Genomic DNA, 27,500 nt, shown 5'->3' with positions numbered 1-27,500 from the left:
TATATATATATATATATATACATACAGTATACATAAATCATACATAAATCATTAAAACATTTTTTGGCAGTATCGATGCGTTCCAGACAACTTCATTTAACAAAAGACATTGAAGTTTTTGTCGATCAGCATTACCGGGAATCACTCACTTCAAAGACGCCAAATCTGATGCACGGTTGTCCATGACTTCTGGATACAGCCATAGCTTGGACCCTGTTCGCCACCTCTGCAGACATTTTTCTATAAGGCAGGAAAGAATAAATGGAGAGTTTTTTTTTAACTTAATGTTTGCTGGAAATACAACAGCCGTCTTGCTGTGAACACTTAACTTCTGAGTTCCCTGATATTTTTTGTGCGTTTGTAAAGGGATTGATTTTTATCCTTTCTTACAGCTTGTTTGGTGTACCGCTAAACTGCTGTTTTTCTTATCATTTTCCTAACACAGATTCGAGTCCTGTTGGGGAAAACGATGTAACCTTGTATGTGTTTATAATGAAATTAATTTTTAGCCTTCCTTACAATTGATAATGAACTTATAACGCTGAGCTGCTATTTTCCCCTATAATTTTCCTAACACAGGTTGGACTCCTACTGGGGAAGTAGAGTCTGAATGGAAGCCTTTTAACTTGGGGTTTGGTGGAAATGTAACAGCCAACATAGCATAAACACTTAACTTCTGAATTCCTTAATATTTTTATGCTATTATAAAAAGGAATTGATTTTTATCCTTTCTTATAGCTTGTTTGGTGTACCGCTAAACTACAGTTTTTCCAATCACTTTCCTAACACAGGTTCGAATCCTGTTGGGGAAGACGACTTAACTTGGAAATATAACAGCCGACATGCTATGAACAGTTAACTTCTGAATTTCCAAACATTTTTATGAGTTTATATAGGAATTATTTTTTATCCTTTCTCATAAGTTGTTTAGTATACCGCTAAACTGCTGTTTTTTTCCTATCGCTTTCCTAACACAGGTTCGAATCCTATTGGCGAGGGAGAGAGTCGTCACTTCGTTTCTAAGTTTGAATTTAAGGTTTACAGTTGAAAGGGTATTCAAACATATTAGAGAATAGGGAAGTTTAGAGTTCATTGCGTGTTCGTAAATATGACTGTTATATTCTGCATAAAACGGTTTAATATTCTTTAGTCGTCAACATTTCTATATTCCAGACCGATTGCAAATACAACTGGAAAATCTGGTATAATTCTCATGAAGATTTAAGTTCATTAAATGCTGCATAATCTATAAAATTGCTGATGGCTTGAATTTAAGCTTTTTTTAATGCATACTTCAGCTTGAAAAGAAAGTGTGATTATATTGAAAAAATTAATTTACTATTATTTTTATTAATAAAGCTTGTTCCTGCAACCTACATTATAATTATCTGATTATTATTGTATCTAACATTCAGTTGGCTTCGAAAGGCTCTTCGTTAACCAGTTACTATTATCATCGTTGCTACGATAACTGTTATTCTCGAAACCTCAGAGAAACACCAATGTACCTCAGAACTAATTGCATCTCTTACCTGAGAGAGACTGCAAGAAAGCATCCGACTGCACCGAGATGCAGGTGATGAATGGAGGTACAGCGAGAGAGAGAGAGAGAGAGAGAGAGAGAGAGAGAGAGAGAGAGAGAGAGAGAGAGAGAGAGAGAGCAGAACAGAAAACAGAGCACCCCTATAACGTGCGCAGTTCGAAGTTCACCGGCAGATCTTTTTCAATACTTTTCTTGGACGAAAGGTCGGTGCTTTCCCTGGTGCATTTGTGAAAGCCAAGATAAAGAGAAAGGTGCTACTTTTTTTGTAAAAGGTTTGGATTTTTGTAAAAGGTTTGGACTTCCGTAAAAGGTTTGGATTTGTATCTGCAGAGGTGGGATTGGTCTCTCCCGGTTTATTCTGTCAGTGGAAAATGTCAGAAAAAGGAAATTGTTTTTCCAAATTTATATAGTGTGTTATTTGACAGTTCATCTGGACGTCAGAAACTTAATGCAATGCAGTTGTGTTTCTTTTGAAGGAATAGGTTTTCGTTTGTCAAATTATCGTAATAGAATAAAAATACATGTCAGTCTTTTAAGTCTTACAAAATAAATAATGATAATAAATTGAATATCCTTTTTTTAATTATTTTTGCATAAGCAATGAAATTCGATGCAAACACTTAAGTAACTTTTATAATAGGACTAATTATGCAAATTATGGTTGTCAGGTAAATGTTCATAGTCGATTTGAAGGAACTGGTGTTCTCTTTTCAGCTTTTAGTTTTCTGTAAAAGAAAACTATTGAGATGGTTTTATCTGTCCGTCCGCACTTTTTCCTGACTGCACTTTTTTCTCTCCGCCCTAAGATCTTAAAATCTACTGAGGCTAGAGGGCTGCAAATTGGTATGTTGATCATCCACCCTCCAGTCATCAAACATACCAACTTGCAGCCCCCTAGCCTCAGTAGTTGTTATTTTATTTAAGGTTAAAGTTAGCCATAATCGTGCTTCTGGCAACAATGTAGGATAGGCCACCACCGGGCCGTGGTTAAAGTTTCATGGGGCGTGGCTCATACAGCATTATACCGAGACCACCGAAAGATGGATGTATTTTTTGTGGCCTTGATTATACGCTGTAGCGTTGTACAGAAAACTGGATTGCGCCGGGGAAACTTCCGCGCACTTTTTACTTTTTTTTTCTTTTACACTGGTTAAACATTATGCCAAGGGTCAAGAACAAAATATGTCTTAATATAATAATTTTTTCATTAAACGTTTTTTTGCTGACTGGTTAAACATTATGAGAAAAGGGTAAATGAACCAAAATATGATTTTAATATAAATTTTTTTCATTAAATCAGGTCAATTTTGCATATTTTGCTGAATAGGTTAAAATATTAGAGAAAAAGTTGAACATGAATCATGTACCGATTTTAAGTATATATTATATATATATACTTATGATATATATACAATGTAATTATATTTATCACTGTACACTGATGTACATATAATCATTATCAGAAGCTATATATATATATATATATATATATATATATATATATATATATATATATATATATATATATATATATATATATATATATATAAAGAGACAGAGAGGAAAAAATACAATGACTCCAGAGCTTCTAAAATATCCGTACTTCTATCGGAGAGTCTAAAATATTTCCTGATATTTCATTCCTGCTTCAATTGCTTTCGAATCCAGGTCCAAAAATACTTGTAAACGAGACTCGTAAACGTAACCACTTTCTATATAATGAATCACTTATCTTTTTTATGTTTTTATGATAAGGCTCTTTTTCGTGTATTTGCTGTAAAATGTTTTTTTTTTTTCTGGTCAAAGCATTACTTTCATTTCTTCATTTCTTTATTGTTCATATTAATCACTCCTTCTGATTGGATTATTCGTCGCTTATTTTTGCTCCTAAAACTTTTTATTGTTTATTCCATATTTCTTCATTGCTTGTGATTGTTAAATCACTCACCATTTCATTGATCATTACATTATTTGTTTTTAGTACTTTTCCATATTTAATTAAACCCAGTTTTCCCATAAAGCTGCGTGAAAGAGAGAGAGAGAGAGAGAGAGAGACAGACAGACAGACAGACAGACAGACAGACAGACAGACAGGACACCAAAATGGAAACAAAAAATACCATGGCCGAATCAGTAAGTATATTAATTAAGATCAAATCATTCCATAATTTTAAAGGTATAATTTGTTATGGGCGAATCAAGACACATATTAAGATTTATTCAATTCATAACTTGACAAGTAGAATTAATTTTGATAACAGTCAGTAAGAATATCATCATAAATCTAAATGACAATCTAATCAAGGCATTTTCTAGTCAAGTAAGAACGATTCATAATTCATCAAATTCTTCGATTCTCGAGTTATTTCTCAATATTGAGCCACTGATAAATCCAGCACTAACAATGGCATCATCATCAAATCTAAATGACAATCTAATCACAGCATTTTCAAGACAAGTAATAATTCTTCGTAATTCATCAAATTCTTCGGTTCTCAAGTTATTCCTAAGCATTAAGTCATATGTGAATCCAGCGGTCGTTCACAGTCGGCGATCCATGCGTAGCAGACAACCAGCGGCTGTTGCGAGGCAAACCAGTCCATTTATCAGTCCTTTACTCAATTCCATTCACCTGGGCGGTGCTTGAACTGTGAACTGGCCGCCCACAGTTGCAGAAGTCTTTCCCATCACCGCACGACAGTTCGAACAGGAACACTATGGCTGATAACAGTACACCTGCCGGAAGTTTAATATGAGGTATAAATTGTTTTGGCATAATTTAGCGTTGTTAGTGAACTTGTAAGAGTAATGATGGCTACCGTGGCATTTCGATAGTTCGTCTACCTTAATATTACAAAAATGAATGATTTTTTCATGAAATTAGTATGTATAAAAATTTTGACATTTCGTCCCAAACATAATAACTAAATTCATTTCCTGAACTTGGATAAAGATAAACTACTTGTTTTTCTATAATAATATTATCATTGCTAAAAATAATCCTACAAAATTGTTCCCGTAGAGAGGTTAGTGCTGTCAGTGCACCTCATGCGTTGCACTGTAGGCATTACTTAAGGTTCTTTGCAGCATGCTCGGCTTTTGTTCGTACATTCCTTTTTCCTCCTTTCTTTTACCGTAAGTCCTTTCATTCTCTTCTTCCACCTAAATTTCCACCCTCTCCTAACAAGTGATTCATAGTGCAACTGCGAGGTTTTCCTCCTGTTACACCTTTCAATTCTTTTTACTGTTAATAACCGTTTCAGCGCTGAATGACCTCGTAGGTCCCAGTGCTTGGCCTTTGTCCAAAATTCTATATTAAATTCAATTAATTTCACTTAACTTATAAAACTGTAAAAATAAAAATTACTTCACTAAACGTAAAGAAAATAAACTTGAATAGGTCATTATCTATGATTATCTATAACGATATTATCACCGTTAAAAAGATCTCATCGCAAGAACGTATACACGCCTTCACTGAACTTGTAGAAACGATTATGAAATAGGTCATTATAACATTATCATCGTTAAAAAAATCCCATATAGTAAGAATATAAACACTCCTTCACTGAGCCTGAAGATACTAACATCAAATAGGTCATTATATATAATAATACTATCATTTGGACACGTTACAACAACATAAAACGAAATGCAATACTGAATTGAACTGAACTGAATTGAATATGGAATTTAGGCCAAAAGCCAAGCACTGGGGCCTATGAGGTCATCCAGCGCTGAAATGTAAACTTGACAGTGAAAGGTTCGAAAGGCGTCACAGGAGGAAAACCTCAAAGCAGTTGCACTATGAATCAATCGTTAGGAGAGGATGGAGAGTCAGACGAAGAAAAAGACTATAAATGGAGGTACAGTAAAAGGAACGAAAGGGGTTGCAGCTAGGCGCGAAAACGAACAAAAGGAATGAACACAGATTAAGACTCTTACCTACGAAATACACCATAAAAATCCCGTAGAAGTCCCGAATTTCCATGGCCCTCAGGGTCGTGCTGGCCGGGGTAGTGAGGGTGGGCGGTTTCAGGCATTCGGTGGCGTTGATGATCCCGTTCTCGTAGATGTGGGTCAAGATGCCCGATTCCCTTAGCCTCATTATTCTGGGAGTTATATGTAAATATGTTTATGTATATGTTTGGGCAGCACTCCATTGTGATTCATGTATATATTGTGCAAACGTAATATATCTCATATATTTATATATATGTATAATTATATGCTTCTAATATGTACTGTATATATATATATATATATATATATATATATATATATATATATATATATATATATATATATATCATTATACATACATACACATGTACATTATATATATATGCATTACATACACATGTATATATATACACTCGCATGCACAGAAGTCCTTGTTTTAGAATGCATGGAAAATCTTTTAAAATGCATAAAAAAATCTTTGAAACTACAGGGGGATCCACTTTTGCTTTGAGCGAAGTTCCTTTCGGGAACAGGAAGCCCAACGCAGTTGTCTTGAAAAACTTCTCGGACATCAGGTAAGTCTGGCATCGCCGGTCAAAAAAGAAAAACAAGTAAAAATGCGCCGAAAGTTTTTACTTTTTTTATTTTTTTTATCGAGCTTTCTGTACGGCGTATAATCACGGTCCACCGAAATATGATGCTGTATAATGAACCGCGGCCCCTGAAACTTTAACCACGGCCTGGTGGTGGCTTATCCCATATCGCTGCCAAAAGCACGATTATGGGCTAACTTTAACTTAAATAAAAAAAAACTACTGAGGCTAAAGAGGCTGCAGTTTGGCATATTTGATGACTGGAATGGGTGATCAACATACCAAACTGCAGCCCCTAACCTCAGTAGTTTTTAAGATCTGAGGGGCAGAAAAGTGCGAGAGAAAAAGTGGGGACAGACAAAACCGGCACAATAATTTCCTTTAACAGAAAACTAAAAAACGACAATACAAAGAGTCCTTATTTCCCCTACCGTCGAGAACGACCGATGCATCAGCTGCGACATGGCCGTCAGAGGTCCTATAGCGACGTAAACTCCAGTCCAGTATCCTACCTCAGAGCATTCGACCCCCTGGTGCCTTCGACCCTTTTCGACCAGCTGGTGCTTGATTCGTCCGAGACTCGTGTTGTCGGGAGAGTTCTTCAGAGAGACAAGAAGGTAATAGACGTCATTGGGGCGTTTTAAGATTAGTTATATTTGCTAAGAAATTTTCATTGTCCTGATTGAATTGTTGCATGTTAAAAGTCTACGAGTACCTTCAGGTCCTAACTGTGAAAGTACTCGAGGTCTACATTTTTATTATTGTTTCTTTTCCATCTTCAGAAGAAAACTGAAAGAAGTTTTATTTGATGGTCATTTTTATTAGATTAACTTTTGAGGTTGTATGCAAATTTTTAATTGCACTGGTCTTCGAAAGTTAGTAAATAATCTAGTGTATATTAAAATCAATGATTACAGCAGTGAGTTGTATTAAATAATATATACATACATACATATATATATTACATACATATATATATATATATATATATATATATATATATATATATATATATATATATATATATATATATATATATATATATATATAAATATATATAATATATATATATATATATATATATATACATACATACAATTATATGTATGTATGTATGTATATATATATATATATATATATATATATATATATATATATATATATATATATATATATATACACTGACCACGATTCCTCTGGGTGAAACATCGACCCAGGATTGGTGCAGATGGAAGGTCGCTCTTCGCCAACTCCTGCAGGTTGTCGAAGGGTAGGTCGATGTTGGGCAGGATGAGCATCGCCTTCAGGTTGGACTTGTAGACGCAGCCCAGGACCAGAGAGGAAAGCATCCAAACGCCGCCTAGACTCGGACCGAATCGCCTAGCAGGACTTTGGGCAGAGCTGAAACATCGTCGCAAGTTTTTGGTAATCCTGCCATTGAAAATGGAGTGTACCCGAATATTTATTTTCTGAGTGTGTAACGAAGTAGTGGAATTGGGACTGAATCATCAGACTAGTTTAAATGCAGCGTATCCATATATATATATATATATATATATATATATATATATATATATATATATATATATATATATATATGTGTGTACACACACACACATATATATATATATATATATATATATATATATATATATATATATATATATATATATATATACTTTATATTTCTATGAGTGTGTAACAGCAAGGACCTCAGTGCTGAATAATCAAACGAGTTTAAACAGGGCAATGCAGAGTAAAGTATTGTACTTGATATATATTATCAGTAAGATGCCGTTTCGAAATTGCTTGAATACTGCCGTCTTTTCGACGGGATAGCTTCACTAGTTATTCATTATAATTGGTTGTTAATGAATAAAAGTCCTTCATTATGCAAATCGCAGTTTATTGCCATGATTTTTTTTTTAAAGAATGTTAGTCATTACCAAAGTATATAATAAATACAATTAGGGTTGAGAAATTCACAATATATAATCATGTTTCAATTCATGTATAATATGGGACATTACTAATAATTAAAAACTTTTTACTTATCATTTGTGTCGTTGTGTTAAATATAAATAAAATTCAATTGTTCAGTTACTTGATGATAATTAACACTCATAAATTGACCACTTAACAACTGATGTTATTGTTTTCACAAACAACATAAATTCTGGCTAATCAAAGCGTTCATTTCAAACATAATATCTATAATTCGCAACGTTAGTTGATGACACAACAAATCGGATTTTTCCACGATGAATAATAATAAGAAACAGGGTTTTAGGTTTTCCATAAATTTTGGTTGTGATGTATGTTCAGAAACGTGTCAAGTTCATCTTCATTCATGAGATTCGATAACCTCATGACTACGTTAAAGATACCTGAGCTATGAGTAGGTTTGAAGGCTTGAGAACGATGAAAACGGATTGTGGCACTGTGGCCATGATAAACTTTTCTTTTATTCCTAACCTCTGAAGATTATACTGAAACGCTGATTCCTTCCTGATAATTTCATGATAACGAAGGTAACAATGAGTTATTAATCAAGCTTAATAAATATATTAATTTACTCATTCAGACAATAAAAAAATAACTGCATATCGAATTTAGTTTAATTTTAAAATCATGATTTTTGGGATTGACGCTTTTATTTTTTCAAAATTATTTGATAATTAAAATATTTTCTATTTATTTAAAATGCACGACAATAGAGCATATGTTTATAATAAACGTAATTTTTCAGTCATTTATTGCATATGATAACTGTAAATCCCTTTTCTATGCTTTTATATATTATGATAATTAATAATAATCTCATATTCATCAAAATATCTGATGAGAAATCACATTGGCATTCCTAGCGTGATAATAGGATACATTTTCATTCCTTAACTCATGACAAATAACTTATTCATTCGAAATAAATTATACGAGAGATTCAATTACGATGAAACAGGAAACAAAGAAATGGATAATAACTGTGGATCAATATTATGGATAATAATTAGTTAATAGGAGTGCGGTTAAAGCCACCAAATCTGACCAACTAACTAGATCCCTCATCCAGACTTTCTCTCTCAAGGTTAAAGTTGACAGAGAAGGGGAGGTAAATTCGAGACCAAGAGGAAGAAGAAGAAGAAGCTTACAAGAGACTGTCCAATGTAAACAAACGGGTTAACCTAAGGGAGCTGCCAAACTCACACTGCGACAGTAACATCCCCAAAACCCACGTCACGGCCTGGGCCAAATTCTCTCCGAAATGACTGGATTTCTCTAAATTTGTAGCGTCCTGTAGGTCCTGTTGATACATTTGAGCTCCGCTTCCAATTTCATGCGAGTGTTCCGAGTTCCTGTAATGAAAATCAATGATTAGCTTAATGAGGAGGCTGGAAGATGAAGCAAGGAATGCGAGAAACGCGTCTTTTTTTCTTGTTTTCCAGTATGAAGAACTAAAACGCTCAGAGTTGCTGTAATGACAATTGATGATCAACTCAATAAGAAGGCTGAAACTTGAAGAAAGGAAAGCGAGGAACACTTCTATTTTTCGTCTGTTTTCCAATAAGATAAATGAAAGATAAAATGCCTCGTATACACAGAAGAGAAGATAGGAGAAGGAATGATTTTCGAATGCAGAAAAGTCTCAAAAACAGAACGAAAAATCTGAGAGAAAAAAAAGAGGGGCTTTGACAGTGGGAAACTGGTTGGTCTTTCCATTCATTCCTAAAGATAAGACTTAGAAAATATTGGGCAGTTGAACGGTTTTTTCTTCTTAGATCAAAGCAAAACTTACCATTTTCCTGAAATAATGCGAGGATAGGCATAGTCGACAAGACAACAGATGACTGACACAAACACGAGGGCTGCAAACATCACAATCCAAACCTGTCCAGAAGAATAATTATAAAAGAAATAAGATTAAAACTAATGCAATATCTATATATCTATATTCAAGAGTGTGTGTGAGAGTGAGTGTGTGTGTGTGTGTTTGTTTATAAGCAGACATTGAATTTAAAGGAACATGGGATATTTGAATGCAAAGTTCTACGAGGTAGAATTAGGACAAATGAATGAATCATGACTGGTTTTGTCTTATCAGGCATTGTCAAGAGGAATATATATATATATATATATATATATATATATATATATATATATATATATATATATATATATATATATATATTATATATATATATATATATATATATATATATATATATATATATATATATATATATATATACATATATATATATATATATATATATATAAATATATATATACTTATATATACACAAATTATACATACTTTATTTATGTATGTATACACAAATTATAATAGCCACAATGCCCTCTTAACTTCTCGAATTCTTCGCGCTTTTTTGGTGATTATGATGACGCGGGGTCGTTTCCCGCGACCGGCCATCACAGTCTCTTTCAATTTTTGACCTCCTTGTGATTATGGTGACGCGGGTTCGTTTCCGCGACCAGTCATCACAGTTCCTTCAACTTGCGTTTGGTCTTACGGCTTCGTAGTTACAAGCATATCCAAAAAGCGCGAAGAATTGAGAAGCTTAAGAGGGCATTGTGGCTATTAGAATTGCATATGTGTCTGGTAAAAGTGACCAGTAGATTCTACTTATTTATATATATATATATATATATATATATATATATATATATATATATATATATATATATATATATATATATATATATATATATACAATAGTGACTTACGGAAACAACGAAAGGATTGCTAAACCCAGTAATGTTGGAACTGGTCGTCGGCAGCCGATAGGCTGCTGTCACTTCGTCCATATACAGAAACTGACTTATCTCCATGTCTTCGAACCTCTCTGGGGTGAACGAAAACCCCAGGCCTGTCATGTCAACCTCCTGCGGAAGTGAAGTGGTTGGTGAACAAAGGACACGAAGTCCTGTGAGGACTCTGTCTGTTATCCTTCAGTCAGTTTTCAAACTACTTTTCTATGCGGACTCTCAGGTGTTCAAGAGATCAGCAGCCAGAGTTCTGTTGTCACAGAAAGACAGAGAAAGCAAGAAAGAAAGGGAATGTTAAGGTTAAAGTAAGGTACTTGGTCTTAATCCTTAACAGATCTTTGCGAATTGAGAGAGAGAGAGAGAGAGAGAGAGAGAGAGAGAGAAATGAAATCTTATGGTGAATTTCAGGTACCTGATTCACCCTTTTATCTTTATACTGAGAGAGAGAGAGAGAGAGAGAGAGAGAGAGAGAGAGGGAGAGAGAGAGGTCTCATGTGTAGTTTTTACTGATCTTCTTTAAATATCTTTATACAGAGAGAGAGAGAGAGAGAGAGAGAGAGAGAGAGAGAGAGAGAGAGAGAGAGAGAGAGAGAGAGAGAGAAAGGAATCTATGGTAAGTTTTAGGTACCTGATCTTACCCCTTTAAATATCTTTATACAGAGAGAGAGAGAGAGAGAGAGAGAGAGAGAGAGAAGGGAATCTATGGTAAGTTTTAGGTACCCTTTAAATATCTTTATGATCAGGAATTTTTACCCTTTAAATATCTTTATACAGAGAGAGAGAGAGAGAGAGAGAGAGAGAGAGAGAGAGAGAGAGAGAGAGAGAGAGAGAGAGAGAAGAAGGAATCTATGGTAATATCTTTTACAGAGAGAGAGAGAGAGAGAGAGAGAGAGAGAGAGAGAGAGAGAGAGAGAGAGAGAGAGAGAGAGAGAGAGAGAAGGGAATCTATGGTAAATTTTAGGTACATGGTCTTACCCCTTTAAATATCTTTATACAGAGAGAGAGAGAGAGAGAGAGAGAGAGAGAGAGAGAGAGAGAGAGAGAGAGAGAAATTAAAGCAAATGTAAAGATACTCAGCCTTACCCCTCTGAATACCTTTCCAACGAGGCCAGTGTATGATCCATTACCGAGCTTGTATCCGACATACATATTGGAGACGTAATCCAGTTTGTAACTGTAAGAAAAATACGATAAATGAGATTAGTGTTACTTGTTATATTACCTTCATAATTTTTTGAACTTCTTATTTTTTCTAACTTCATAATTTCTAGCTTCATAATTTTTTTAACTTGATAATTTTTTTAACTTCATAATTTTCTTAGCTTCATAATTTTTTCAACTTCATATTTTTTTAACTTTCTAATTTTTTTAACTTCATAATTTTTTTTTAACTTCATAATTTTTTTTAACTTCATAATTTTTTTTAACTTCATAATTTTTTTTAACTTCATAATTTTTTTTAACTTCACAGTTTTTTTAACTTCATTTTTTTTAACTTCATAATTTTTTTTTAACTTCGTAATTTTTTTTCAGGTAAATTTCTAGGAAACTGAACTCTCAGAAAAGTTGTATACCAAGATATGTAATAATTGTAAAGCAATTGACGAGACTAAGGATTAACTAGTCAATTTCCTAATCATGTGAAAAGGCTTATCGGGTAATATGAGTTCATGGGTTATCTCCCTCTCTCAGTGAGCAAAAAAAACTAGCTTTTGTGTCAGAGTTCTCTTTGTCTGTTGGTCTGTCTGTCTCTCTCACTCCCTCTCTTCCTGTGGGGATTTTGGGAAGGCTTCTGGACTCCTTGTCATGAAGAAGTTATATTACTAAATGACTAACTAACTGCCTGTTAGACCCTGTAATGATATTATAACTCAAGAAAACAATCGGTTAAATAGTTCCTTCTCTCTCTCTCTCTCTCTCTCTCTCCTCCTTGAGTCGTGTGTGTGTGTATGCTCAACTCAACAACTACGCAAATGCTTGCTGATAATCTCCAAAATTTCAATCATAATGCCCCCAATAGTCGAATTATCAGCCGACTTGGCAATGAAAGGCATCCACTGAAAGAAGGTAGGGTTTGAGTAGATAGTAGCGTGATTTTGAAACAAATGGATTCAATGCTATTTAAAGAGAAATTTTCTTTTCTCGTTAAATATAATCAGGTTATCAACAGTCTCTTTGCTATTGGTTTGGAAATAGTCAATAATTGTGCTGATAATTTCATACTCAAATAAGACTTTATACATATATTTATATCCATATATATATATATATATATATATATATATATATATATATATATATATATATATATATATATATATGTAGTTGTAGATTTATATATATATATATATATATATATATATATATATATATATATATATATATATATATATATATATGTATATATGTGTGTGTAGATTTATATAGATTTATATATATATATATATATATATATATATATATATATATCATGAAATATAAACTAAATCTCTTCAGAACCACTTACGTCCATGACACCAAACCTTATGCAAGTTTGGTTCTTTTCTTTCATGCTTCAGACTGGACTTCTGAAACTAGTGAGAAAGAGAGATTTAAATTTTAATGTCAGTTATTATCAATGAAATCAATTTTCACACATTTATGAAATAATCTGATAGGTTGCAACTGATAAATTCATTAATTTGAAAATGATAAAATTATTTCTGAGTTTCTGCAGAATACGAACCAATTTGTGTTAGAGTTACCTAAGATCAAGAATATAAAAAGAAAAGGTTCGAATTACTAAAGATAGAATAACCAAATATCAAAGCAAATATGAAAAGTATAAGCAATTAAACGAATGAATTTAGTTAAGCAGAAAACTATAAACAGCCTTTTTATTAGATATTGAAACGTACAACATATACATTTGCATACTCTATAAGTACCCTAATATAACATAAACCACATAGAAAACACTTCACATTTACGAAAAATATATTAACATTTAACCTACATTTACAACTTAATCTATAAACACCCTAATATAACACAAACCACGCAAATGTGAAAATACTTCACATGTACGAAAAATATATTCAAGTCAGCTTTCCAGGAAGGACCTTCAGAAAATATACCCAAGTACCGAAGCAGCTGCTCAAGGAAAGACGAACCTCAGGTGACAGTCTTCCGGCGGATACTGATCCCAGGTAACCTCAGTCAACCGAGATTTACTCGTCCATGAACAAGGAAGAAAAAACAGGTGAGCAATAATCACCTCAGCCGGGTCGCCCACACCTTTCATTTTATTTTAACACCTGTTGCTCCAGACCCATTGGTCCATTCGTCATTCAGTAAAGTGTTGTGGAACCCGGTTTCAATTGATTGGGAAGTTTGGGTGCTATAATAATAATAATAATAATAATAATAATAATAATAATAATAATAATAATATCCTTTATTTCAGCTCAGAGCCATATACATGGAACATACAAATACAATACACACCAACTAGATACATAAGATAACATGATTAATTATTAAAATAATAACAATCGATAGTATCCACACAGTTGCTGAAGAGGTAGAAAAAATAGAATTCATAAGAATGGTAATGACAGTAATTATATGGAGAATAATAGTAAAAAAAATATTAAAAATTATAACAATTAAAAATACAGATTACAGACGATTAATTTCCAGCCAGGGACCTTAGGTGGCTGCGGAAGTCAGGCCCAGAAGGCTAAATACGAAAATTTAAAATAGCAAAACTCACAAATGACATAGTTATGTGGTAGGTGTGGCTTATGAAACTATAGTTAGAGGTCGGATAGGATTGTAATTAAGACTGGCTGAGATTATTGTAGCTGGAATTAGAAGCCTAGAAAATATTGAAAGATGATTCCTGCATTTTATGTCGAAGAATAGACAGGCACCAGGCCTTCACAGGATTAATATAAAAGTCATTAAAAACAACAGATAAAAACATAATAGAACTGAAAGAGTTCAAAATATTATATTTAGATTAAAAACATTGCTCTGATGTGCAAATATCACAGCGTTCCAGAATCACTTTCTCCAGACTGGCACCATAAAATTACAAGAACTGCCTATACTTATAAAAATAATCTTTGATATTTGCATATTAGAGTAATGTTTTTATTCTGACTATAATTTGAACACTTTCAGTTTCTATTATTTTTTTCCTATTGTTTTCAATGACTTTTATACTAATTTACGTTTATATTTTTACTGTTATGCTATTATATATTTGCTACATATCCCGTCGATTTTAAACATTTACGCACTCGTACCTTTAACAAAAAATCTGATCCTCCAAGAAATTCAGGTTTGATCTTCAAGGTTTCTATATATTATTTAATATTTTTAAATACAAATAAAGATAAAAATATCACATGACGCATATCTAGAAAATACAGTTCTAAATTGATTTTCTATTAAGTGCAAGGAAACGTTGCACGCAGATATCTTTGTGCATTTGCCTTTTAATCAATCTACCAAGATCACTGGAACGATTAAGACAGAATTTTAATACGCGTTCACTGTTTTATATATTGATGTATACATATATATTATATATATACATGTATATATATAAAGATATATATATATATATATATATATTAATTGTATATGCATTGTCATATGTAAAGTAGAATTTTTGGACATTGCAAATTTGCGTATATTTTTTTTTCTTTAGATGGTAAGCTCATCAATCTTCCGATCAACGCCTCTCTACCCTTTAAATCATTTTGTGCTTTTTTCTGATTCGAAATATTCTCCCTCCTAAATTCAACCCAATTCTAGAATAATCGTTGACAGTTTAAATTGTATATAGACATTAACATACCTCAGATTCAAATGGGAAAGTTAACCCAAACCAGGTTAATTGTCTATTACCCCTCAGTCACTTCCAGATAAACATAATGGTGGTATTCCCACGCCTGGAGTTTTATCTAAACATGGAAATGGCTTTCCATCTTTTACAGGATGATTTGATTCCGTTCCGGGAGAAATTTATTTGAGTTTCGACGACATGTTTTGGCGGCTGTCGACTGACCTGAGCTGTTTTCACGAGGTAAGTGTTAGGGCTTTTGAGTGCTTGATTTATATTTTGTGAAAAATATATCAATGTACCATGTTTTCCATGTTCATAGTGTGTTTACGCATGTGGGTATAAATATGTATATGTATGCATATATATATATATATATTTATATATATATATATATATATATATATATTTATATATATATATATATATATATGTATATATATATGTATATGTGTGTATAAAATATATATATATATATATATATATATATATATATATATATATATGTATATATATATATATTATATATATATATATTATATATATATATATATATATATATATATATATATATATATATATATATATATAAAGAATCTGAACGCGTGCTCTAGACAAATAGTTTTAATGTTACCATTACAGATATCTTTTGCTTAATCGCACTGAATTGTTTTATGTAACCGTGATGGCACGCCTCCTTACTTTTCTTCAAATTAAGTTCATTCATAACTGGATTGCATTTGAAGTCAAATTATTTCGTGTCTGGTGAGTTAGGTAATAATTATAATTTTAAATAATTTCTCAGTCAGATAAAAAATTTTCATATAAGTAACTGTTCATTTACCGTCAGTCAACAACTCTTCTTTTTTTATTTAGGTTTTTATTCATAAAATGATTTATAATAAACTAAAACAAATCTCAGACTTCTCATTTAAACAACTCTGCGTATTTACCGTTTGTCAACAACTCTTCTTTTTCATTCTTTATATTTTTATTCATTAAATCATTAACAACTGACTAAAACAAATCTCCAATTACAAACATTTATCTAGAATACATTGCCCTCAATCTTACAAACATTCTTTGTGAAATATCTGAACATTTTATCTTTTAAAATTGAATCAATATCCCTTCGGTTACGTAAATTGCAAGCTTCCATTTTATTTATGATCAAACGTTCCCGGTGGAAGTTTGTGCCGAGTCCGACCAAGGCGAACTAGCTAATTGTTTTTATCAGACACTACAGCCAATGTCCGCCACCATACTCGAAAGCTTTGTTCCTGATACAGGTTATTTGATCTCACTGTAAACGTAATCATATATGACAAACCTATAGCTCTGACGATATACGAACTTATTACCAATGAAAAGGAGGGACTAAATTATTATTATTATTATTATTATTATTATTATTATTATTATTATTATTATTATTATTATTATTATTATTATTATTATTATCCACAGTCCTGACGATAACCGAACATAATGCTGAATGAAAAGGAGAGACTAAAATTATTATTATTATTATTATTATTATTATTATTATTATTATTATTATTATTATTATTATTATTATTATTATTATAAAAGACTCGCAGTAGCATGAGTCTTGAAATGCGGGTACAAATCCACAGCTATGTATGGGTGCATATATTTAAAAATAAATCACAAAGAGAGCTTTCGGGGAATCTGTCCGATTCTTTTCAGTCGAACAGAGATCCTCTGAAAGATTCATTTTTAAACATGTACCCATACATAAGAATTTATTCATATTTTAAACATACGAACAAAACACAGGAGCCATTGACTTGAAATTCAAGCTTCCAAAGAATATTATGGTGTTCATTAGAAAGACGTAAAAGAATTTAATAGGAAATACAGAAAGAAAAGAATTTACTTATTCGAAAAAAAATAATAAAAAAATTAATAGATAGATAAAAATGTAAGTGAATTAATAAATTATTAAAATACATACATACATACATACATACATACATACATACATACATACATACATACATACATACATACATACATACTCAGATCTTGAAACTTGGTCTTTGAACGAATTCAACACGAGTTCGACATTGAACTTTTGACATCTGAATCAGATATCGGATAACCTTTTCTTCTTAAGAGACGACAAACTTTTTGTAATAGTGATATTAGGACGTGGGAAATTTTACTGGTTGGTCTCGTTAGTATTTTGGATAACAGCCTCAATAACTGAAGGTTTTCAATTACATTTTTTAGATTAAATCATCATTTTTATTAGGGAGTCATGGGATGTCATGATTGAATCTATTTCTGTTTTAGATGACATTAATTCTGCGCTTCTCTCCTTACAAACCCACTCACACACACACACACACACACTCACACAAACACGTGGGCTTGTGTGTATGTGCGTGTGTTTGTAAACCTAGCATTCGCGCAATGAAGGCATATCTTTTCAAATTTCTAGTGTTGCTGGAAAATCTCAGGAAAAAAATATATGAAAATCTTAAAAAAAAAAAAATTGATGCCTTTGCGTCAAGGGTATCTTTGAATTAGCGTATCTTAAGAAAAGTATACACACACAAATATATATATATATATATATATATATATATATATATATATATATATATATATATATATATATATATATATATTTATATATTTATATATATATATTTATATATATATATATATATATATATATATATATATATATATATATATATATATATATATATATATATATATATGTATATATGTATATATGTCATACGATTTGTTCATTCAAAGAAATCCATAACATAAAGTCATGAATGTTCCTTTTTCGTTCTCAGATAAATTCCTCATAAAAAATTGTCTGCTGACTGAGCTTGTCGCATTTTTATATGACAAATTTCAGTTTCTATTAAAGACAGCTGCTAAGAAGATTCGGAAAAGTAAAACGAAAAAATATCCAACAACGTAATATTTATTCGTAAAAAATATTAACAGAAGGTAACACTTCAGTGATAACCTGAAAAAACAAGAATATTTTATCATTAATAGAAGTTATTTAACTGAAATTTTATAAAAAAAGAAGATTTTTTTATTATTAACAAAGTTTAATTTAACTGAAGTTTTATAAAAAAAAATAAGATTATTTTATTAATAACAGATTTTACTTTAACTGAAATATTATAAAACAAATAAGATTATTATGTTATTAACAGAGTTTAATTCAATTGAAATTTTAATAAATAAATAAGGTTATTCTATTATTAACAGAATTTACTTTAATTGAAATATTTTAAAACAAGATTATATTTTATTAACAGAATTTAACAAAGTTTGATTTAACTGAAATTGTATAAAAAATTAGGTTATTTTATTATTAACAGAGTTTAATTTAAATGAAATTTTATCAAACAAATAAGATTATGCTTTTATTAACAGAATTTAATTTTATTGAAATCTTATAAAACAAATATGATTATTATGTTATTAACAGAATTTAATTTAAATGAAATTTTATCAAACAAATAAAATTATTTTATTGTTAACAAAGTTTAATTTAACTGAAACTTTTATAACAAATAAAATTATCATATTATTAAAATTTTAATTTAAATGAGATTTTATAAAGCAAATAAGATTATTATGTGATTAACAGAGTTTAATTCATATAAAATTTTATAAATCTTTTAAGAAATTATTTAGCATTTAATATCTTCACTCACCATATCCTCCTCCACCATGTCCTTTGCCGTATCCTTTCCCGTGTCCCTTGCCGTAGCCACCGCCGTAACCACCGCCGTAGCCACCGTGACCGTATCCTCCACCACCGTGTCCTTTGCCGTATCCTTTTCCATGGCCTTTTCCGTAGCCACCGCCGCCGCCGTATCCTCCATGGCCATATCCTCCGCCGTGTCCTTTCCCGTGTCCTTTCCCGTAGCCACCGCCGCCGCCGTATCCACCTCCGTGTCCTTTGCCGTGTCCTTTCCCGTAGCCACCACCGCCGCCGTATCCACCATGGCCATATCCTCCACCATGTCCTTTGCCGTATCCTTTCCCGTAGCTGCAACAGCCTTTCCCGTAGCCACCGTGTCCTTTACCGTATCCCCCACCGCCGTATCCCCACCGCCGTATCCCCCTCCACCGTATCCCCCGCCGCCGTATCCCCCGCCGCCGTATCCTTTACCAAAACTGGGGTCAGGGTCGGCCATAGCCATGGCCACCGCTACCAGTATAAGGAGTGCTGCTAGAGCTATACGCTGAGGAAACGAATTAATGTAATTAATGAATATGTAAATGATAAATTAATAAATTAATAATCTTATGGAAACTGGAAATTATAGTGATAAAACTGTATCATTTTCAATTTATCCATAAATTGAAGTTTCATGGGAAAATAGAAATGGAAATGAGAATGAATGACTGAAGAGGTACATTCACTATTTTGGAATTGGAAGTTATAAAGTGAAAATGTATCATTTTCACTTTGTCAATGAACTGGGGCTTTATGGGAAAATGAAAATGAATGACTGAAGAGAAACATTCACTGTGAATGAAAGATTGTTTCGATAAAATGCATTTTTACAGAATGTTGAATAAAAACAAATTATATTAGATTACTTTATGTAAATGGAAAGTTCCTTAGGGAAATAAAATGGAAATGAACAATGAATGACAAGAGAAACATTCACTGAATAAAAGACTGCTTGGATAAAATGTATTTTAACAGAATGTTGAATAGGAACAAATCTTTTTTTAATTATTTCAGGTAAATGGTGGTTCCATTGGAAAATAAATATGAACATGAAAATGAATGACAAAAGAGAAACATTCATTGTGATTGGAAGATTGTTTGGATAAAACGTATTTTTACAGAACGTTAAATAGGAACAAATTATTATGGATTATATCAAGTAAAAGGAGGTTCCATGGGACAATTAATGTGAAAATGAAAATGGAAAATGAATGACTGAAGAGAAACATTCACTGTGAATGAAAGATTGTTTCGATAAAATGCATTCTTACGGAATGCTGAACAGAAGGAAATAATTCCAGATTATTTTATGCGAATGAGAGATTATGAAGTGAAAGTATATCTTATCACAATGGAGTTCTATAGGAATTTGAAAGTGAATGACTCGATAAATATGTTCATTGTGAATAAGAGATTTTTTTTGTGTGTAAAATGTATATTGCCTGAAGATTGCAAGAGAATAATAATTAAATATTTCAAAATATTTTGTGTAGGTGAGAGAATTTAAGATAAAGATCCGGCCTGTCAAAATGAAGTTCAGTAGTAAAATGGTTATGAATGATAGTATAATATTATAAAATGGACATGGAACTATATCAGTTCAAAGCTTATGATGCTGTAAAATGGCAAGTGAATATTAAACTGTTGTTTTGAAATAGTTCACGTGTAAAGAAAATTATTAAAAGAAAATGTATCTTGTCAAAACGAAGTTGCATGGCAAAATGAAAATAAAGGTCAATAAAAATAATTCGCTTTGAATGGAAGACTATAGGGTTAAAATGCACCTTATAGAAAATAAATATCTTAAAATATTTCATGTAACCGAACACTTTGAAACTGAAATGGATCTTTTTAAGCAACGTTAAATAAATATACATGTGACACATAAAAGCAAGTTAATGAATAAAACTTTTTGATCTGTGCTATTTCTTATCATGATGACTAAAATGCACCTTATAGAAAATAAATATCTTAAAATATTTCATATAACCGAACACTTTGAAACTGAAATGGATCTTTTTAAGCAACGTTAAATAAATATACATGCTACACATAAAAGCAAGTTAATGAATAAAACTTTATACTCTGTGCTATTTCTTACCATGATGACTGTTTGGATATTATCAAAGGAATGGATACTGGACCATATGTCCGGCGGTTTATATAGCGGCCATGTTGCTCTGGTCTTCAGTAGGGTGGAAACGAAGAAAGGTAAAAGGTGTGTCTGCGTACCTGTGTATGTGTGTGCGTGTGTGTGTGTGTATGTGTGTGTATGGGGGGCAAGGGTGGGGGTACCGGGGGAGGGGAGCACCAAGCTAAGTTCGTTCACTTTAGTTTACGAATAACGATCATGATTGATTGGTTGCTGGCTACGTTCGAGTCATTGATTTCCTGTTTACTCCTGTTCTTACGGAGCAGGAATTAAAGAATAGGGAAGAAAAATGAATAGTACAATTTACCCTTAAATAAAATAAAAACTACTGAAGCTAGAGGGCTGCAATTTGGTACGTTTGATGATTGGAGGGTGGATGATCAACGTATCAATTTACAGCCCTCTAGCCTCAGTAGTTTTTTAAGATCTGAGGGCGGACAGAAAAAAAGCTAACAGGAAGGAATGATGTCCGGATATGCAAGCAGAGAGAAAGGCAGGCAAACTGTGACGCAATAAAGTACATTGGCAACAAGTCAGGCTCATTTTCCTTTCCAATGTAAGAATTCCCTTCGTAAGAAATTGGTAGTAGGTTTTTTCCACAAGTCACACCTTCATTCTTGAAATATCTTATTCATGGTATAAGAACAACATTATCGGTCAAATAGAAATGAATATTTACTATTTTTAATATACGGAACAGAGAATGCAGCATAAAACCAAATGAGTCTTCCTTACACCAATTATACTGTATTTCCATATTGGAAAATATCATTTACCTTAAATCTTAAATGCACCAGAAGATATTTGATATAATTAGTTTCATATTTCAAACTTATATCTTTCAGTGAATAAGTAGCTTCATATTAAAGCAAGCTTCATACTAACACAAGCTTCATATGATTTTTATGCAACTAATTTTACTCGCCAATAGCACATACAGAATTTGTTCTCTTAATTTCTATCTGGAAGTTACATCAATAATGTTACAGAAGAAATTAAGCAGGCAAGATTTTCATTCATAAATCTTGAAGTGTTCTAACATTTAACAGACTTGTCTTCTTTTTCAAAATCGTGTAAATACGTTTCGTTTTTTTTTTTATTAAGTAGCTATTACCATAATCATTGAAATGAAGAAACTAGTGGCTATATACTTCCTGTTAAAAACTGTTTTATTCAAAGCAAAACTGTTTTTTTTAAATAGCTCTATCATAATCACTGAAATGAAGAAACAATTGACTATATATTTCCTGTTGAAAAGTTTTTCATTCAATAAAAACCAGTTTATTATTACGTGCCTTTTATCATAGACATTGAAATAAAAAAAACTATTGACAATATACGTCCATTCAAACGCGTTTCTATTCAATAAAAAACTGTTCATTATTAAGTGGGTATCATTATAGTCACTGAAATGAAAAAACTATTGACTATATACTGCCTGTTAAAAACTTTTTTTTATTCACTTACAAAACTGTTTATTATTAAGTGGCTATTATCATAGTTATTGAAATGAAGAAACTAGTGGCTATATAGTTCCCGTTAAAGATGTTCTCATTCAGTTTACTATAATAAATCAATCAATTTCGGTACGAGAACAATATGAAGAAACTAAATAAAAATTTATTTATTAGTTATATTAACATCAAAATAAAACTTTTATATGGGAAATTTAAAAAAGAAAAAAACAGAACCAAGGATTCATTTAGCCCCAAATCGCAGGGCGCAAGTCAACGCGCAGGCGCGAGCGCATGCGCACACCCACCCACGAGTGAGAAAAATGACGTAATCGAAAGTCACTGAGGCGTTGCAGATTATTTGCTTAGTACTGATCTTTAACAGTCGTTCTGAAGCATTCATTTCTCTCAGTCACACCTCGTCTGACGTATGAATGCTAATGAAGTGTTGCACGAACCACTTCTCTCTCTCTCTCTCTCTCTCTCTCTCTCAAGTAATGAATGTTTTATTTACGTAAATATCGTTCTTTCGGTTATGTAAACAATAAACAATAGACAACGGTAACTGGAAATGTTTTTGTCACTGGTCTAGATTTAAGCAACTTTCATATTCAGTTCCTCTTTTCTCTCTCTCAATACATCATACATATATATATATATATATATATATATATATATATATATATATATATATATATATATATATATATATATATATATATATATATATATAAATATATATATATATATATGTATATATATATAATTATATACAATATATTTATATAAATTCTATATATATACAGTATGTATATATATATGTATATATATATATATATATATATATATATATATATATATATATATATATATATACATATATATATATATATATATATATATATATATATATATATATATTTATTTATATATGTGTGTGTGTGTAGAGAGAGAGAGAGAGAGAGAGAGAGAGAGAGAGAGAGAGAGAGAGATAATCCAATATGAAACATTGATCAAATCAAGACCATTAATATAAACATTTTCAGAGGCAATTTCTAATTTCTCTATTGTTCATCAGAGTTTCTGCTCACAAGTAAAATGTCAGGTTCACTGAGAAGTTTCTATTTTCTCATTTTCTCTTGTGTTTTGTATCTTAGAAAAATCTTTCAAAGATTATTCTAATTCTTTAGAAAGGTGAGTTTCAACGTGACCCTTTTCAAAAATATATATGTATATATATACATATATGTATATATACATATATATATATATATATATATATATATGTATATTCATATATATATAGATTATATACATATACTGTATATATATATATGTATATATATATATATATATATATATATATATATATATATATATATATGTATGTATATTATATATATATATATGTCCATTTTTATCATATCAATTTTTCAAAACTCGCTTTTAAAAAGCTATATTTTTCAATTAAAAAAATATGTTTGCACTCCCTTATGGATGAAAAATGGAATCATAATTCCATGCGTATAATGAAAACAAAAGGTTGCTCAATAAATATTTATTTATGAAGTCGAATTTCGTTACAAATCAGACTTTAGTGGTAACCTGAAAAAGATAAAAAAAATAATAAGTTTTATGAGTATTTTTGAGTTCATAAAAAATATTACTAAGACGAGAAACTGATAGGAAATAATAGAACTGAGAATTGCTATTAAAGTAATTATGAAACATTAGAGTAACTATGACCCATTAAAGTAATTAGGAAATACTAAAGTAATTAGGAAAAATTATAGAAATTATGAAATATTATAGGAATTATGAAATATTAAAGTATTTATGAAAGCATTAAAGATTAATTGATAGAGAATTTAGGTTTTAAGTCTTTTCAAGTTTTAAAAAAATGTGAATTTTGGTTTTACAAGATTTTTTTTTTATTTAGATTATGTAAAGCTTGTTAGGTTTATATTAAATAGTTTTTAATTAATGGTTAAATAGTAAACCAAACTGTATAAAAATATAATTGAAAAAATATGAACAGATATTTATTTAGTTTAATCAATAGTTAAATAGTAATTCAGTATGTTTGATAGATATAATTAAAAAAAATATTAATAGATATTTATTTACCATATCCACCATGACCATGACCATGACCTTTGCCATAGCCTCCATGACCATGACCGTGCCCATGACCTTTGCCATAGCCTCCGTGACCGTGACCATGACCTTTGCCATAGCCTCCATGACCATGTCCATGACCTTTGCCATACTCCACCATGACCATGTCCGTGCCCATGACCTTTGCCATACCCGCCATGAGCCATGACCATGCCCTTTGCCGTATCCTCCATGACCGTGACCATGTCCTTTTCCATACCCACCATGGCCGTGCCCGTGCCCACCATGACCATGGCCATAGCCACCATGACCGTGACCATGACCTTTACCATAGCCTGGGTCTGGGTCAGCCATAGTCATGACCACTACGGCCAGGATAAGGAAGGATACGAGTGCAACACGCTGTAAAGAGACGAAGGGATGAGTCCTACAGAGGCCAAAAGGAAGCTGGTATTATCCTATCTAACTCCTATTTACTGGTTTCTTTGGAATCCTACAGAAGCCAATAGGAAGCTGGTATTATCTTATCATAATCAACTCATTTGTTTCTTTGGAGTCCTACAGAAGCCAATAGGATGGTGGTAATCCTATCTAACTCCTATTTACTGGTTCCTTTGGAATCCTACAGAAGCCAATAGGATGGTGATAATCCTAGCTGACTCCTATCTACTGGTTTCTTTGGAATCCTTCAGAAGTCAATAGGATGGTGGTAATCCTATCTAACTCCTATTTACTGGTTTCTTTGGAGTCCTACAGAAGCCAATAGGAAGCTGGTATTATCCTGTCTACTTGTTTCTTTGGAGTCCTACAGAGGCCAAAAGGAACTGGCTTTGTCTAAGTCCTGTCTACTGGCTTTGATCCAGAGCTGGCCAGGAAGCTGGTATTGTCCTATCAAACTCCTATTTATTGGCTGCTTTAGAGTCCTGTGGAAATCAATGGGAATCTGGTATTGTCCTACCAAGCTACCATTTACTGGCTATTTTGGAGTCCTGCAGAGTCCAATAGGAAGCTGGTATCATCTTATAAAATTCCTATATATTGGCTGCTTTGGAGTCCTACAGAGGCCAGTAGAAAGTTAGTGTTATCCTTCAAACTCCCAATTACTGTCTGCTTAGGATTCCTGCAGAGTCCAGTAGGAAGCTGGTGTGCCCTAACAAACTCCTATGGAGCAAGGGCCCGGGATGGCATAAGGCCACCGAAATCAAAATAAATAAAAATCTTTTAGGAAACGTGGTCAAATATTGATAAAGCTTTGGATAGCTCAATTGTCAGAGACTCTGTCAAAACGAGATTTGCGAATTCAAGGAAATCTTTTTCCAATGAGTATTTAAAGCAGAGTTTCAATATCATTAGTAAAAGTTTGTGCAACTAATTTTGAATATTTTTGCATCTTCAAATCAATTTGTAAGAAGTCAAGACTGCGTTTTTTGCCAGTGCTTAATTTCTTAGGTATGTCTCGTGTATACCTATCATCATGTTTTATTTATTAACAGGGTGATAAACCGTCAGTTTATATATTTATAAAGACATGTGACTTGAGAAAGAAAAAGAAAATAATGTAAAAGTATGTCTTATACTTTAATGAAGTAAAACATCTTGAATTCTAGAATGAAATAATATGACAATGTACCTCTAAATCTGTAAAGATGGAATTCAAAACTGTTATTCAATGCATCAAAGGATATACAAAGTAGTGAAATAGCTATGTTTTTCAATCTATAAGTTTGAATATCGTTGCGTTTTACAGGGAAGTTAGATGCCATTTTTTAAAAACATGATAAGAATATTTATCAACAATTATCACTGATGTCTTTAATACAGAAGAATGAATATGCTTATATACTCAGATTCCACTCTGAAGTAAATATACTGTTCAGAAATTATTTCTATCTATCTCTTCAGAAATTATATCTCTAGGTTCTCCATTGTGGATAGACTCCCAAGCTAATCTCTCTATTCAGCAATTTCTCCTTGTTCCTTCTTGTCTGGGCTAAGAGCCTAACCAATCCATCTGACTTCATATTTTGAAGAATTATCATATCACTTCTTCTCCAACGGAAAATTATAAATACGAGGTAAATACATGTGGCGTTCTGGTCTTGAGCTACAAAAAGCAAAGAAAAGGGCAAATTCACAGTTTCTACGTTACCATGATGACAACGAGGTGATATTCCTTGGCGAGTTACCAGAAGACTGACTGCCTGACCTGCTGCCGATAGCGCTTATATAGCAGTTCGATAGCAAATTTGAGGTGGTGCGGAAACAAAGGCAGTTCGGGTCAGACTTAGGCTCTCCTCTCCTGGGGTT

The 27,500-nt window shown here is 32.0% G+C and overlaps 3 protein-coding genes across 3 annotated transcripts; all 3 read right to left on the bottom strand.

The window, feature by feature from the left end:
• Positions 1 to 7,304: 7,304 nt before the first annotated feature.
• On the bottom strand, positions 7,305 to 12,139 carry LOC136851178 (glutamate [NMDA] receptor subunit 1-like). The gene is made up of 5 exons (XM_067125135.1): positions 11,971 to 12,139; positions 10,846 to 11,004; positions 9,896 to 9,987; positions 9,307 to 9,455; positions 7,305 to 7,500 (listed from the first exon to the last, which is right to left on the bottom strand). The coding sequence occupies exons 1-5, from the start codon at positions 12,034 to 12,036 to the stop codon at positions 7,460 to 7,462; spliced, it is 507 nt and encodes a 168-aa protein (XP_066981236.1). The 5' UTR covers positions 12,037 to 12,139; the 3' UTR covers positions 7,305 to 7,459.
• Positions 12,140 to 18,674: 6,535 nt separating this feature from the next.
• Positions 18,675 to 19,967, bottom strand: LOC136851177 (uncharacterized). Its single transcript, XM_067125134.1, has 2 exons — positions 19,441 to 19,967; positions 18,675 to 18,737 (listed from the first exon to the last, which is right to left on the bottom strand). Exons 1-2 carry the CDS (start codon positions 19,930 to 19,932, stop codon positions 18,693 to 18,695), a joined length of 537 nt encoding a protein of 178 aa, XP_066981235.1. The 5' UTR covers positions 19,933 to 19,967; the 3' UTR covers positions 18,675 to 18,692.
• A 4,651-nt stretch (positions 19,968 to 24,618) lies between these two features.
• On the bottom strand, positions 24,619 to 27,393 carry LOC136851176 (uncharacterized). Its single transcript, XM_067125133.1, has 3 exons — positions 27,343 to 27,393; positions 25,203 to 25,595; positions 24,619 to 24,680 (listed from the first exon to the last, which is right to left on the bottom strand). The coding sequence occupies exons 1-3, from the start codon at positions 27,343 to 27,345 to the stop codon at positions 24,663 to 24,665; spliced, it is 414 nt and encodes a 137-aa protein (XP_066981234.1). The 5' UTR covers positions 27,346 to 27,393; the 3' UTR covers positions 24,619 to 24,662.
• Positions 27,394 to 27,500: the final 107 nt, after the last annotated feature.

This window comes from Macrobrachium rosenbergii, chromosome 23 (genome assembly GCF_040412425.1).
Source record: "Macrobrachium rosenbergii isolate ZJJX-2024 chromosome 23, ASM4041242v1, whole genome shotgun sequence".
Taxonomy (NCBI): Eukaryota; Metazoa; Arthropoda; class Malacostraca; order Decapoda; family Palaemonidae; genus Macrobrachium; species Macrobrachium rosenbergii.
Note: the sequence above shows the minus strand (reverse complement) of the source record. Positions and strands in the feature narration are given on the sequence as shown.